This window comes from Trichogramma pretiosum, unplaced genomic scaffold (assembly GCF_000599845.2).
Source record: "Trichogramma pretiosum strain Unisexual culture from Peru unplaced genomic scaffold, Tpre_2.0 scaffold2, whole genome shotgun sequence".
In the NCBI taxonomy this organism is placed as follows: Eukaryota; Metazoa; Arthropoda; class Insecta; order Hymenoptera; family Trichogrammatidae; genus Trichogramma; species Trichogramma pretiosum.
In genome coordinates, this window is record NW_019641687.1 from 2,958,215 (window position 1) to 2,973,394 (window position 15,180).

The window sequence follows — 15,180 nt, forward strand, 5'->3', positions numbered from 1 at the left end:
GGTGTAGAAAATTGATTTTTGAACTTCGTTCGTCAAACCAAATTTCCATTGATATTTTTAATTATAGTTGTTCGAATGAACGATAGATGAATATGACTGCAAATGACAATTACAATATGCGCTTAAACGATTCAGAAACATTCACTTCAAAATATTATGTGAAAAATGACGAAAAAAAATTTTTGTCAGAGACAAGTCTGACAACTGGCCTTGAATTCAAAAAGAGATAGATTAACTGTTTCCCAAAACCAAAAAATGTGCGATGGCCGGGAATCGAACCCGGATCAACTGCTTGGAAGGCAACTATGCTGACCATTACACCACCATCGCAACATACGTGATGACGATTTAGTAAGGTTTATAAATTAATGCTATTGACTTCCAAATGGGTATATTCATTTGACACAAATTCAGTCATGAATTTCACATATAGATTGAAAACAAAATCACATGCAGAGCTGTTTTCTGAGTTTCTTAAAAAAAATTAATGTACTTCATTAATCAATGGAAAATGAGTTAAACTTTTGCTATTTCGTAATTCCACACTCAATGAACTGTCATCTTTGCAGTAAGTAAGGCCATTGAGCTTTTCACCAATCGTATTTTTACGTTTTGACTCATTTTTTATTTTGTTACATTCACGTCCATTTCATCAATCACCGTCCACTCCCTCAAAAGTTTTCTGCATCTCGTAATTTAGCGCACTAGTTTTGACTAAATTCTATTTTTTTTTTTAACGAGCATCGACTTACCTAAAAGCGTCAAGTCTGTCTTGCAAACGTGCTAAAGCATCTCCTGCTCTTGATCCCAAATTATTTTCTACCAAGGCTTGGGCAAGTCTCAACTCATTATCATCCATCGCGATCGATTGAATTCACCCTTACTCACGTCAAACCGGCATAAAAACAACACGTAAAGTCTATTTCACTGAGTCATAGCACATAATTAATAAGTCTGATCAAGCCCTATGACGATGCGCGGGACGAAATGCGCACTGCTAAAAGAGATGTCTGAAAGCACACTGCGTGTAAAGTTGCGTGTTTTGGCGGGTGGAGTGCAAAAAAAGCTGAGAAGTCAGTAGGCCTGTTAGCGCTCTATAATAGGACACCCATTCATAAGTAACTCGGGTGCTAGTAATTAATAATAATACGAATGAATGTTTGAAAATGAGACTGCAGTATTTGGGTTTCAATGTTATTGTAACAAAATCAAACTTGATTATGAATATTGTGTAAAGTGTGTTACGGAACAAGAGCCACTATAGCATTCAGTACGTAATATATAGGACATAGGCTAAGGTCTAAACGTCGAATTTTCGTTTGAATAAACAATTTTTTATGGTTTAAAATTATTAATATTAAATTGTAAAGCTTTTAAAGTTTAACATATTTTTTATTTTATAAGCGATTTACACAAAATCAACTGACCAAATAAAGCTCTAATGATAGTGCAGATCATGTTGGCTGTACTTCTAAAATATTTGATATAAAATGACGTGATGAGGATGCATGATTTAAATACAGAAAATATCAATTGACATGTCTGACAAATGCCAATAAAAACAACTTATGATTAAACTAATTTAATATTTTTTCATAAAATAGATGGAAGTGTAAGAATCACCTGAAATTTATTTTTAGATCAAGCATGAAAAGTTTTTTCTGATGTACTTTACTTTGAATTTTCGAGAGATGGAGCTATATGCCAGATTTTTAAGATACGAGTGTGGTAGAAAATGACGTTACCGATAAGTAGGCATCATTGAGGAGGTAGAAAATTTCATTATTCAAAAAAATACAGTCACGTTGTAAAAAATACAACTTAAAATTTATTTTATTTAAAAAGTATGAACAGATAAATTATTTATATATAAGAGACGAAGTAGCGCTCTGTAAGCAAATCATAATTACATTTATTTTGTATCAAAAATTGTTAAGCTGCATAAATGAAGTATTAAATCAAAAGTTGTGAAATTATATAATTGCGATTTAAAAATCAAACTAAAATAGAATCAGCTTCTTATTCAAATGCTTACAACCTATAAGTCTAAAATTTACATTATATACAATTTTGCGCCCAAGCACTTTTTATGTAAAATGGAACTTACACATACATTAGATGATAAATAATTATTTTGTAAGCAAAAATTTGCTAACATAGCATATTTCTATGCCTTAGGAAGTTAGATTTGTAGAGTATCATGATTGTTACGTTTTATACGTATCTTACTATCTACATTTGGCTACATCAGTCATTGAGCTTCCAATATAAAATAATATAAAATACATGAATTGAAGTGAATTTATATTACAAGAAAATGAATTAATTCTTAAAAAGCAGTTTTAGATCCCTACTAAGTAATTACAAGAATTCATGATATGTACAACAATGTAAAAACGATGATTTAATTAATCGGTACAAGTCGTCTAATGACTTTCATTTACGGTCTGAACTTATCCAAAGCTGATATGCAAACGTTGATGCGAGTACTATTACTCATTTAGTGATAACTTATGAAGGTACATAATAAACCGGGTCGACGAAGTGCTGCTCGGCTTTTTCAATTTAAGTGACTTACCGCATGCTAAAAATTCTGGAATAAATACTTTATAAAATTAAACAGCGAATTCGAAAAATACAAATCATTCCAGCTTCAGTTCATCCGGTACTTAATAGTTTTGAAATGTTATATGTAAGAGCTAAGCTAATTCGGTTTTGTGTCCGAATTTTCATTTTAACTGACTACAGAATACTTTTAGTTTCTCCACAAAAGAACAAGCAATGATTTTGCTTAGCAATTTCTGAAGAAAATTTAATGTCTCTGGGTTGAGCCGCATTTTAAATACATTTCGACGGTCCCATTTATGATGCGAATGTAACGAGTACAGGCTCTGACGAAAAGGGCAGGGATGAATTGGTCTGTAAAAAATAAAAATGTATTAACTATAGCTATTACAATGAAAATACTGGTTTTAAATTATCTCTACAAATTTTAGACATTCATTTCATTAGCACCGAATACATATTTTAAGAGAAATTATTTTCCTCAATAGATAATTGATATAGGACATTCTAATGGCCCACTTCGGTACAAATGAAAGCTTGCAAAATCTCATGGCGTTAAATTGTGTTAAATGTCATTACATCATGTGTTATAAGCATTAACACTTTGCTCGATAATCTTGTAATTTTCATTTATTTTAACGAGGCAATAATCAAAAAAATGTATAATTTGGTAAGGAAAACAAACATAAAAAGAAAACAAGCCAAGTTAGTATTGTTAGGCCACACACTCACATGCCTTCTCATCCTGATCAGAGGCTTCGCACGAGGGTTGCTGTATATAAAGAGATGGTTTCAATGGTCTTCCTTCTTGATCCTCGACCTGAACAACCAAGCCGTGATTTACTCCGTTCGAGTGATTGTGCTGTACGCTCGGCTTCCAAAAACGCAATCCTTGCCTAACATCCAGTGCTAAATGGCTGCCCTGTGAGGACAGCGGGACCACGACCGAATCCATTAATCGTTTTTTAGCTGTAAATCCAAATAAAGATAAAAATAGCATGCTAGAATGGAAATTTTTTAATGGCTTTTTCTAAAGCAGTATTATTATTGAAGCAGCCGTGTAACTGAATTGATTATCGCGAAGAAGCGATAAACGGTCCATGAATTCTGCCACGCAAAATTAGTATTCTATATTCGATCGTTAGGCTATTCCAAACGTTTTCTGGCGCTCGTCAGAACTATTAAACATGAAATAAATTAAACTACGCTAATAGCCCATGCACACGTGCATTAGTGATTCAAATGTTAAAGAGAGAAGACAGCCACGACGATCATTATATGTTGCGTATGAAATCCTCCTGGGTAAAAAGCGTCAAAAGTGGTTCGACTCGTCTGATCAGTGAGTGAGAGACACCCCCATGCCGTGGAGGTATGTTAATTATAATTTACGTCACTTTAATCTAGTTCGCGCGTGTATGTATGCAAAATCTTGTCCATAAACAAAATGCAAATGTTGAAAAAGTGGCTGCTGCTGTGTAGCTACAGCTTTCTCCGCCAATTGGAGACACTTTGAATGCAGAGGCGCGAGAGAGAGAGAGAGAAAGAGATTCAACATATTTAATATGCGCGCATGCTGCATGATGAGCCGCAAGGCATTAAAGGTTAATTTAATAATTACCTCGGTGCTTCTTGAGCGATTTCGTGTAGAAGTAAACCGATACTCTAATTTTCTTCTCATCCTCCTCCTCCTCTTCGTAAGTACTGCTACTGCTGGTCGAAATTATGCTGCGACTGCTACTGTCCTGAGGCAGCTTGAACAGTCTTAATTTTGCGGCCAACACTTGCTCGGCCAATGTCAGATTCAACTGGAAGTACATGTTCATGTGCAACGGATCTGTCCAAGCTTCCGCGTCCGTATTGCGAGGTATTTGACCTGTTCTCGGGGAAAAACGCGAGAGATATTTCCTTTAATTGAAGAAAAATCCTCTGTAGCCGCAAATGTACCGCTAGCGCGTAGATCGGTAGGAATATCGAACTACACGAGCGGATCATTAGAATATTTGCAAACTTACAAGTCGGTGTGAACATGGTTAGTCTTTCTTTCTGCACTTGGCTCGGCTGCGGCGCAGTGGCATTGAACCTTCCAGTCAGCGCGAGGATGCGCATTTTTATGTCTTCAATAGCCTTCTGTCCTTGGCTGAAAATTGAAAGGAAACTTTAAATTCCCTACTCAATGAGAACCAACCAAAAAAATTTAATTCCCAAGCTGTATCAAACGCGCGCTCACGCACACACTATAGTGCACAAGTTGATGCTCATCAGACAAAATAAATCAGGTGTTGAAATACATAAACAAACAAATCGATTAATTCATCGTTAATCACGTGTACGAGCCGATCGAATGGCTGTCCATCTTTTCTTCTTGGACGCGCGTTTGAGGTAACAAAGTTATGCAAGCATGCACGCTCTCGTAGCACCTGGGAGATAAACTCGCTGTCCAGCGTGAATAAAAAATAAGTGTATAAGAGAGGACTTTTCCTCGCCTGAGTTGTATTAGCGGGGCACTTTGTTTTATGGCTAAAGATTTATGTAAACCAAGCATGTAGATATACGGCAGCCGAGCGTACCTGTTGCGCATTCGAGCGGCCGCCGGCTCACACTTTGCATTAATCATCCGTCGTCGGCTAGACGACGACTAGACTGGAAGAAAGAGAAGAAATGCAAGCGTATGGATGAATATATACGTATATAAATCTATGCACATAATTCGAGGGTTGTGCAGCAGATACTGTACACAAACTTTTTTTTTGTTGATACGCGTAAATCTCATTTTTTTTTTTATTTACATGTCCAATGTGTAGACTGGTCGATAAGGATTTAGTGTGTCCACTTTTTTTGGTAAGTGATACGAGGTCGTGATGACGGCGAGTCCAGCTGCATATTTATATACGTATTGAATATTTTAAATCGGACGGAAAAGAGAGCGACCCGCCGAGTTTTTGTCTTCGAATGAGATTTCGCCATTTGAATAAGTAATTATATGTGTTGTCTGGTTGAGCTGGTTTCGTACGTAGTTTTTCCATTCTGGGGGACTCATCTACTTTGTAATTTGAAAAAATGTCAACCTTGGACATTTTTCTTTAGGTTTTTATTAAGTTCACCTTTATGGCTATTTTTAGATAAGGTTTGAATGAAATTTCATCACTAAGAAGTCAGTTTTGTCTATTTTTAAATCACTTGTACCGGACAGTATGAAAACAATTTAATTTCTCTTGTGTTTTGAAAATCATAGTTTGTTCATTATTAGTTAGCTTTTTATTGGATTAAATGCGAGAATCAAATCATAAAGGAGGCGTACCAAAGCAAGTGTGGGTCGGTACATAAAACGAGGGATAAGTGCGTAGCAGTAAAGAGTACGGTATGCTTGCGTACTCAACTATTCGCAATGGTAATAGAAGCTAAGACTTAAAATGCTCATGTGAAAAAAGATTGAACCGTTGCAAAGTACCGAGGAAATAAAAGAATTACCAAGGCAAAATGGGTTGTAATTTTTGCTCTGGGTGATAAATACGTTGGGAAATGCGTCGGTGTGAATCGTGCAAATTAAATAAATTGAGCTATCATACTTTTATTTTTGTACCAGAAAAAAATTATGCAAGATACTAAAAATTATCTCGTTAGAGAGAAAAATGTAGCTAAGATTTTCGAAGACTCTGTGCATACGAGTCAATGGGCAAAAAGCAGATGACGTGCAAAAAGGTTGACAGGTTAAGAGAAAGAGAAATTTGTTGTGTAGCTCGGGAAAAAAACACGAAGATTAGCAATTGAAAGAGAGCAACTCTCGCGAACGAGCTTAGAAACGAAGAGAAGAAAATTATTGTATAATCCTTACGTAGAGGAAGAAAAAAAAGAAGTTAATGCATTAGGTAGACGAGAGGGTTACAGCAGAGAGAGAGGGAGGCTATGTTTTTTTTTCGAAAAATTTTACGACGTTTCTCATGGCATGCACGTTAATCTGTCGAGGCGTCCAAGTCACGCGTTTTACGACGTCTCGCTCACTCGTGGGTATGTATGTATACGTGCTCGTCTGCTTACCCGTCTGGGGCAGCGTGGCCAAGAGACGTCTAACAAGCTCTCCTCCGCTGCAAGCCCAAGTGCTCATAAAAAAATCTAAGCGCGCGAACGAACAAAGCAGCAGCGAATATTGCTTACATACGCATGCATGCATGCGTGGCCTACCGAGAATCAATGATCCTATTTAATTCGAACGACGAATTGCACTCCGACTATTTCAATTTCCGTTCTCGCATCAATCTAACCCACGCGATTCGGATGCAGTTTTTAGGCTCTGCGTGGCTACACATTCGTTCGACGAAATTCGACGACGATGTTTTGCTGCCATTGAATCTCGGGCAAACGGTTAAACTGCAAATATTTGCAACGCACTTATTTTATTGTGAAATATTTTTTTTAAATGATAAATTTCTATTAAAATTATTTTAATGTACCTCGTGTCACGGTTAGGTGTTACTGTAACGTTGGTCAAATACAAGCGAGGGGATACATTGCGAAATCACCTAATCGTTGCTTTGGTCTCACAGTGCGACTGATGCGACTTTGCAAGGTCAGCATTATGCGAAATCTCAGCGCGTATAATATTGCATAAGCTTATGAATGAACGAAAGACGAAACATCCTCGTGACAATTATTTCTGTGTAAACTACCATAGCGTTCTTACGTGGGGAATTCGAAATCTATTTAAACACGAGCCAAATGTCGTGAATCGAGATTAGAAATTAGATTGAGTTAAGACGGTGTAAGTGAAGTGTAAAAATTGAAGTAAAAATAAACGGTTGGTTGTTATTGTAGAAATAATATACAGTTTGGATATAATATACGTTTGTTGTTAGTTAAGAATACTTTTCTTGTTATTGCAATATTATTTGGAATTTCAACGACTCGTGACTTATGTATCCAACACGAAAACTGAGTTATTCACACGTTCGAAAAAACAAGCTGTTATCAAATTATTCCTGAGTAACCTGATAATACTTACAGAATGTGTGACGTTTAAATAAAGTTTACTCTTACCTACTATACGTAGTTTTTGAGCTCTCACTATAATAATATAAGAAATAAATTCATTTCGTGTGTATAAGTCTAAGTTTTTTTCTAAGTAAATAATATATTAAATCAAAGCTCGCAAGCTCCATAACTTTGCAAATAAAAGTAAGTAAAATCTAAATAAATTTAATTGAGATTTATAAAAAAAAACTGAAAACTCACTCTTGTCTTTGAGCCATTGCAAATCGCTGATAGGAGGTAAGATTCTGGTTATCTGCCAAAGTTTCATTAGCAGTCGATTCGATATCTCTTTGGTAATCGTCTGTATCGTTGATTATATCAGTCACGGTAGGGTAGCCATTCATCTGCTTCCAAACGTCATCATCTTTGCCATCATAATCGGAAGTAGTTTCGGTGAGCTCGGCGTCGTAATTCAGTAGAGTTTCCATGGCGTCGGGCTTGACTCGATAAACATCGCCACCGATCCACTCGAGGCCTTCGTACTCCTCGCCTTTTTGAGCACTCGTCGTTTCGTCATTGGTAGCGTTTACGACAAATGAATCGTCGGAGCGTTGTTGGGCGCGATTGGCCGATTGGTCGAATTTTCCATGAGGCGCGTAGTAATCCTGATCACCGGGTACGCGATTTTCATAATCGGTTGATGCACGTCCTTCTAAATCATTCTCAGCAATAGTAAGCTTATCGTTGGCACTAGACAATTGAAAGGAATGCCTTTTTGCAGAATTTTCCTCGTCGTCGCTCTTAACGATCGTCTTGGTCCTGTAGGCTTTCAGCCCCACGATTTCCGATCTCTCGTCGGACGAGGACGAGTCAAAGTCCGCATCGTCGGGTTTTATGCGAAAAACCACATGTGGCTCCATAGCTTTGTCAAAACTTTGGTGAGCGGTGTCCTCGGCCACGAGCTTTACGTCGTCGTAATCGAATTTGACGGGTGCTTGTGAGGCCGCGTTCTCGTAGTCGAAGACCGCTTGTTTGTTATAGCTGTCAAAATCACTTTGCACGTCGTGGTCAATTTTTTTGTTTTGTTGATGCGCTGCCGACGATCTTCGGCGAATGCTGGCTTCGTATTTATTTTTCTTAAATTCGTGCTCCCTTATGGCCATGACGTCATCCAAAGTGTAATTGAAAGCTCTCAACACGAGAAGATCGGCCGGACGAAGTTCACCGAGGATGATCTGCAGTATGGCTTTGTTGAGCATCGTGTTGAGCTTTTTGTAGCTGTAAGGTATCTTGTTGTTGGTCTCGAGATCGGACTCGTTGTTGCCATTGAACACGTTGTTTCGACTCCTCTTGTAAGAGTCTATCTCGGCACTGTTGTGGTGACGCAGGTGGTGCGATGTCGCGCAATGACATATACTGCTCATTACAAAACAAAACAGGAACACTTTCATTGTCAACGACATTTTTCGATTCTTAATCGCAAAAAGTCTTTTCAAAAAATAAAGTTCAATTTCAATTCAAACTCACTGCCGTCTGTCAAAGTTCACAAAATTCACGGTTCAATCACATATTGTTGAAAACAAATTAAAAATAAATCACGCTCGCTGATTAATGCAGAAAAAATAGCGCGAACAAAAGCACTGTCGTGCTTGCGTACGATATCAATGCGATGCACAATCCGCGCAAATGTCTAGCTCGTTTTTTTTCTCTCTTTCTTTTGGTCTCTCCGATCTACAGCGCGAAAAAGTCATCGGTCGTCTCTGGTCCTTCGGCAGCTCGCGTGCTCTTTTAACAAGTTCGGCGGGCAAAAACCGGAGTGTGCTGTGCGCGCGCGCGTCTTCGCGGTTCAGCGCTCTGCGCGCGCTCTCTCTCTATCTCTCTCTTTCTCTCTCTCGCTCGCCACTACCATGCGTGCCTCCTCTTACTCACTATATACCTACTACTACTATACGTACACATGCATGTAGGCATATACACACCACCTCTTTCAAGCGTCGCGCGCCCAAGCTCGGTCTGATGGGGGCCGCAGGGTAAACATCGACGGCAGACAGCTCGCAGACAGCTCTCTCTCTCTCTCTCTCTCTCTCTCGCTCTTTCCCTTTCCTTCTTTTCGCCTGATGCTGTTGCTGCTGCTGTTTATCGTCGTCAATTGACGTGACGACTTTTGCAGCATCATACCAAGGTATACGTAAAGGAGAGATAAGAAAAAACGAACACGATCGCATTTATGTATCGGGGTATATTTATTAGTAGTGCACTTTTCTTCTACGCTTATGCACCTTGATGCATAACACCGGGGGCCGTCACCAAGCCATTTGAAAGAGTGCATATAAGTACTCTCACAGAACTGCTAATGCGCATGATCGTTCACCGACTCCGGTAAATTACATCTATGGAATTTTTTTTACATAAATTCTCGCGGTATATTTAAGGCGATCAATGACGTATAGTAAGTGCGAGTTTACTTATAAATAGACGCGTCTAAATTTTGAACGCTATATGTGTACTTAAACAGGTGCGCAATGAATTTTGTTTACTCACGTGCGTTCATATAAACGAGTAAGGCGCAGACGTACAGTCTTATGGCTGTAAAGAACGTGCGGCCGATGCAAATCGGAACATGGTGTAGCTTTACACGTACATATTTTCAGATGCGGCTAGTGGTACTCGTGCTTGACTCGTGCTCAACTCGTGGTTCAACTCAAGAAAGGTGCATGGTAAAGTTTCATCGGCTAAAGCGTAAAAATATCGAGCAGTATTAAGAGCTGAAAACAGGCTCGAATAATTGTTCCTACTAGTTGCTCATCCTTGATTTTGATCTTTTTCATTTCCCTCTCTCTTTTCGCTCTTTTTTTCTCATCACCCGAACTGGAATAAATTATCAAGCAGAATTACAAGAGGTGCTAAATAATTTGGAGCACGGTCGTGGGTTGAATTTTTGATTTTTCCACGACGGAATTCATACATAGCTTATGAGCAATGTGTGTTGCTGCTGTAACTGCTGCACTAAAGACTTTGCTACTGCCTCTTCTTCTTCTTCTATTCCGATAATGGCCTACTTTTTACTCGTCGCGTCTGGGTGCACTCGCTCTCGAGCTCGCCTCGCGCACGCTGCAGCGTATATAAACGAGCCCATTAATTCCGAAATGGACCGAGCCCTTTAACTTTTATTTCTGTCTGTCTTGAAAAAGCTAATCGCCTCGTCGTTCAGGCCTGTCTTTATATTGTACGCGCTCGCAGGCGCGTAAACGGTAGCTGACGTGCGTCGGGATGTTTTATAGCGCTGCGTTTAAATTTAACATAGGGCAGGCTCAATAAACATAATTAAAAGTGTATATATACTGCAGCTTGGTTCCTGCTTGGCTTCTTCTTCTTGGCTCTCGAGGAGGTGTTTATTTTTCGGTTAAAAACTTCGAGGCCCAAACAAGTACAAAAAACCTACGTGCAATCGATCGCGAGGGTATAGTCCAATCGCTGGATGGATTCCAGTTTGGGCCATTCGTCCAATTTATGATGCCGTCTCGCGCGTATACATACACAAGCTGCAGGAGAGGAGAGACTCACGTGCAAAAAGGAGGACAGCAGACGGAATTGATATACACTCTTACACACACCGCTGACTTGAAAAAGTGTATCGCACACTGTGTCGCTCTTGAAACGTGAATGAGATAAAGACGGGACGCGTACGACAAAAAGACGGAAAAAGGAGAAAAAGAGTTAGGATGCGAGTGTGTCTGCGCTGCACTGCATCTGTGTTTGTGTTTGTGAGTGTAGCAACATGTTCACGCGAGCAGTTGATACCTCGAGAGAGAGAGAGAGAGAGAGAGAAAGAGAGAGCCGATGATGCGAAGAGCTGCTATATACTACCATACAGAGGTACACACGTACGGTAGTGCGACTGCCGCGAGGGCTGTCGGACTTTATAGGGTGTCTTCCTCTCTCTTTTACCGTCTAGACGATTCGAAAGATATGATCTTGTGAATCATAATGTATCGTTTTAATAAAACAGCCCCAACTCTCGACTGAGTGAGTGAGAGAGAGAGAGAGAGAGAGAGAGAGAGAGAGAGAGAGAGAGAAATCGAGTTCAGAGGCTCATCACGTACATGTGAGCGAATGAGAGAGAAAGAGAGAGAGAAAGAGATAAAAAACTTTGAGAGAAAGAGAGAGAGAGAGAGAGAGAGAATGCGTTTGTATGCAAGGCGATGAAGTGTGAGTGTCTGGCTGCTGCTAGAGGCATTTTATTTGATTGGTTTGAAGCGAAATGAACCTGTAGCCTGGTAGCTACTGATGCGGCTATTGCTGCACTTCGTGTCCCTCCGGACTCTTTACATATACCTACAAGAGGTGTTTTCGGTGTCTACGTAATCGTTGGATCTCTCTTTTTCTCTATTGTCAACAAAGATTTTTACCAATATATTCGAGATTATCTCTTGCGAGGAATGGTACTTTGAAATTATGTTCATTTGAGCCGTTTATATGGTTTTCAATTACATAAAACTTTTTTTCTCGTAAGCGATCGATTCATAAAAATTAGATCAGTGGTGAGAGTTTGATTTTCTACAATTATACCGAGGCTTTTTTCTATAATTCAATAAGAATTTGACCCCAAAAAAGACCATTCTCTATAGACGTTGCGTGCCAATCGCGTTTTTATTAATATATGCACTCACACAGGCTTTACAAATGCATAGAAAAAGCTCAAACTAGAGTTACAATCTGTGTGCGTTGTGGTGTGAGCTGACGTCACGTCTGTCTGCGGCTATCGAACACACCGGAGCACACTCACAATAGTAGTAGCAGTAGCAGCAGCAGCAGAAGCGATAGAGATTGTATATATATATAGCAAATAGAGCAAGAGAGAATGAGCTGCGGGACAGACAATTTGGCGTCTAGACATACCAAAATAAATAATGCCCGCTCGGCGAATCAAATTGTTGTTTGGCTACTACTTGTTTCAGCGGCTGCCTCATGCGACCCAGACTCGTATATAATCATTGCCGCGCGCTGCATGTGCACACACGCATGAACGCTAAATTAGTGTACCGCCGAGAGATGAGCGCTAACTCGCGAACAAGAGCCTCCACAGTCCACGCGCGCTCATACTTGTCTATGCAGCGACGCATGCCCGATCTCGCTTTACGGCCAAGTACTCTTCGTTCCGTACACAAATAATGGAGCTTCGACAATTTGACGAGCCACTTTTTACTGGCTTTTTTGCAGTATCTGATGTCTCAAATAATTCCCATAGACTCGCGCACGCAAACAGTAATACAATATTTATCGCACGCACTATGAGCCTCTTGGCAGCTTCTTAAAACATACGTCCTTCTCGTTATCATTTTTGTCATTTTACCAAGCGTACGATTTCGGAGATCGATTACACATGTATTTTTTGCCTCTCCTGTTACTCCGCTGCCAATTTATTTCTCACATCTTATTCGAGTGATATCCGCGAGAAATCTAAAATCTCGACTCTGCGATTCTTCGAGAATTGCTACCGTTTAAATTCTCAAATTTTATCGTTATTTTTGACCTGCCTTTTCTGTTCAAAAATTGCTCGACTAGCTCAAAATAGACAGCAACATGCACACACACACACACACATGGGTGTATTTTTGTTTTGAACGTCAGTTGATTGCGTGCACCATAACTGTATTTCGTGTTTATGCTCTAGAAGTTGCAGACAATGGGCTAGATACAAGCATTGTCTTATTTGAGCAACGAGCAAAGGGTTGCGGCGATGGAAAAAAAAAGGTGGCGAAGCTTCGCTGTGGTAAGGTGCTCTCGTCGACACCTGAAAGATTCTTTCCCTCTCTCTGTTTGCCTCGTGTCACAGAAGGATCATCGCGCTAGCAGCTCTCCGCATCCGGTGCATCTGCCGCGTCTTTTACCCCGTCGCATTCATTCATACACGAGCAAAATATTGTCGGATGCTCAAGCCGAGCTATTCACATATTGTACAGGAAATTCCGCTCGTGCCCGAGGAAAGTCGAAGGTGTCCGCCGCAGCAGGTATAATTATATAGCCTTTGCGATGCCAGCTGAATTAGGAATTCACATATTATGCAGGGATTAAAGAAAGCGATACAATATATATAATACGCGGCATTTCGTTTTTGCCTTTCGCAGAATATTAAGGCTCGCTCTGGGAATAAAGAGGAAAAAAAAACATCTAGAATAGCGATTAGGCTAGACATTGCTCAGACGCGAAACTTTGTACAATGCTCCTAGACTTACGTGGAAACGACAGAGATGGAAAGAGAGAGGTAGATTTCATTTGAGGAGGACTGACTGATCGTCCTTGCATATATACAGTGACTCATCGATGGCTTATGGAACGAATTCATCGCACAAGATTTCATAGATTTCTTCCAATCTAACTGTATTCCGTGTGAAGAATTGTCTCTTTCCCTTTGAAGTTGTATCCTCGAGACCCGTAGGCCTCATTACGTACGCGGGAATACGCGAGAAATGTATTTTTTTCTTCGTATTTTAGACGAGCACGCATTAATACATTAAGAGCTACGAGCTCTAAAGGGGCGCACTAAGAGAGCCGAGATATTACTTTTTTTCTCTCTTTCTCCCTCGAAGGTTTCTTAAAAATCAAATAAAAGCAAGCGGTGATCCACGATATAATTCTGATGCAATCCCGTAAAACGACATAATTCACGGACCTTCGTGCGTCATTCGCTTGGGACTTTTTCCCAACGACTTTTCGACGTTGAAAGGATATCACGGTATCATCCACCTGTCGAGTCCCTCTCTCGCACACACACACACACACACACACACACACACACACACAATCCAATTTAATGCATATCGCTTCACGCGTGCAAAAGCTGATACTTCATATTATATGAACTCACCTAAATCCCTCATGCTCGATTTCTCGAAATTTTCTCGAAAAAATACGCGTTTTGATCTCGTATACATCATCGTGTGCGTGCCTCACACGACCGGGGGGACACATAACATGCATATTCATGTATTCTTGGGTCTTTTAATGTGTGCCTTGCGTATCACAGCGTGCATCATCACAAGGATCGGGTTGAGTAAGAAGCTGCGAGTGAGGGAAAGAGAAAAAAAAAGAGGCGAGAGAGAGGCGCGGCTACTGTATCTCAAAAAACAAAAAAATCTCGAGACACCTTTCCGGGTATCGCGTGCAAGCTGCTACTTTTCTCCTCATTCAGCGGCAGCATTTTTGCCTCGCCTGGTAGTAACATCGTTGGAGCGTAATTCCGGATGAGACGTAAAACGAAGAAAAAAGATGCATGTGGACAGAGATAAGGACCCTGCCAGCACACGACTATACGGTCGGCCAAGATAAACCAAAAGATGATGGAGCGCAGACGAGGTCTTACGCCTTACCTTCGTGTACTTCCCCATGTAGGCTTGAAAAATCCATCGACTCGATATTTCAATTGCGGCGTAGTTCGCGGTTTGAAAATTATTTGCGTAGTTCTTGCGCAGTTCCAAGAAAGCGACAATGCAGACAGAGGCGTCCATTCGTAGCGGTGGAAAAACAGTATCACATTAATCATCAACTCGCGCTTTTTTTGAATCCAGTTAAGCGTAAAAAGAAAGCCGAGGAGAGATAAGAGCAGCGCTTGTAGTCGAGAAAATGGAGATGAAGAGGAAATAAGTGGCA

The 15,180-nt window shown here is 40.1% G+C and overlaps 1 protein-coding gene and 1 non-coding gene across 3 annotated transcripts; both read right to left on the reverse strand.

Annotated features, from left to right (window-relative positions):
* Positions 1–258: 258 nt before the first annotated feature.
* On the reverse strand, positions 259–330 carry Trnag-ucc. Its single transcript has one exon. It is a non-coding gene; the product is annotated as a tRNA-Gly (tRNA).
* A 1,493-nt stretch (positions 331–1,823) lies between these two features.
* Positions 1,824–9,280, reverse strand: LOC106658758. 2 transcript variants are annotated; one of them, XM_023461442.1, is made up of 5 exons: positions 7,792–9,280; positions 4,578–4,702; positions 4,184–4,438; positions 3,302–3,534; positions 1,824–2,919 (listed from the first exon to the last, which is right to left on the reverse strand). In XM_023461442.1, exons 1-5 carry the CDS (start codon positions 8,991–8,993, stop codon positions 2,863–2,865), a joined length of 1,872 nt encoding a protein of 623 aa, XP_023317210.1. In that variant the 5' UTR covers positions 8,994–9,280; the 3' UTR covers positions 1,824–2,862. The 2 variants fall into 2 exon arrangements, with proteins under 2 accessions (XP_023317210.1, XP_014236350.1); XM_014380864.2 differs by having other exon boundaries at positions 3,298–3,534.
* Positions 9,281–15,180: the final 5,900 nt, after the last annotated feature.

Coding starts and splice junctions, on each gene's coding strand:
- LOC106658758 (XM_014380864.2), bottom strand. CDS start 8,993: ATGTCGTTGACAATGAAAGTGTTCCTGTTTTGTTTTGTAATGAGCAGT. Junction 4,439..4,577: donor AACCATGTTCACACCGACTT/GTAAGTTTGCAA, acceptor CCCCGAGAACAG/GTCAAATACCTCGCAATACG. Junction 2,920..3,297: donor TGATCAGGATGAGAAGGCAT/GTGAGTGTGTGG, acceptor TATTTTTTACAG/ACCAATTCATCCCTGCCCTT.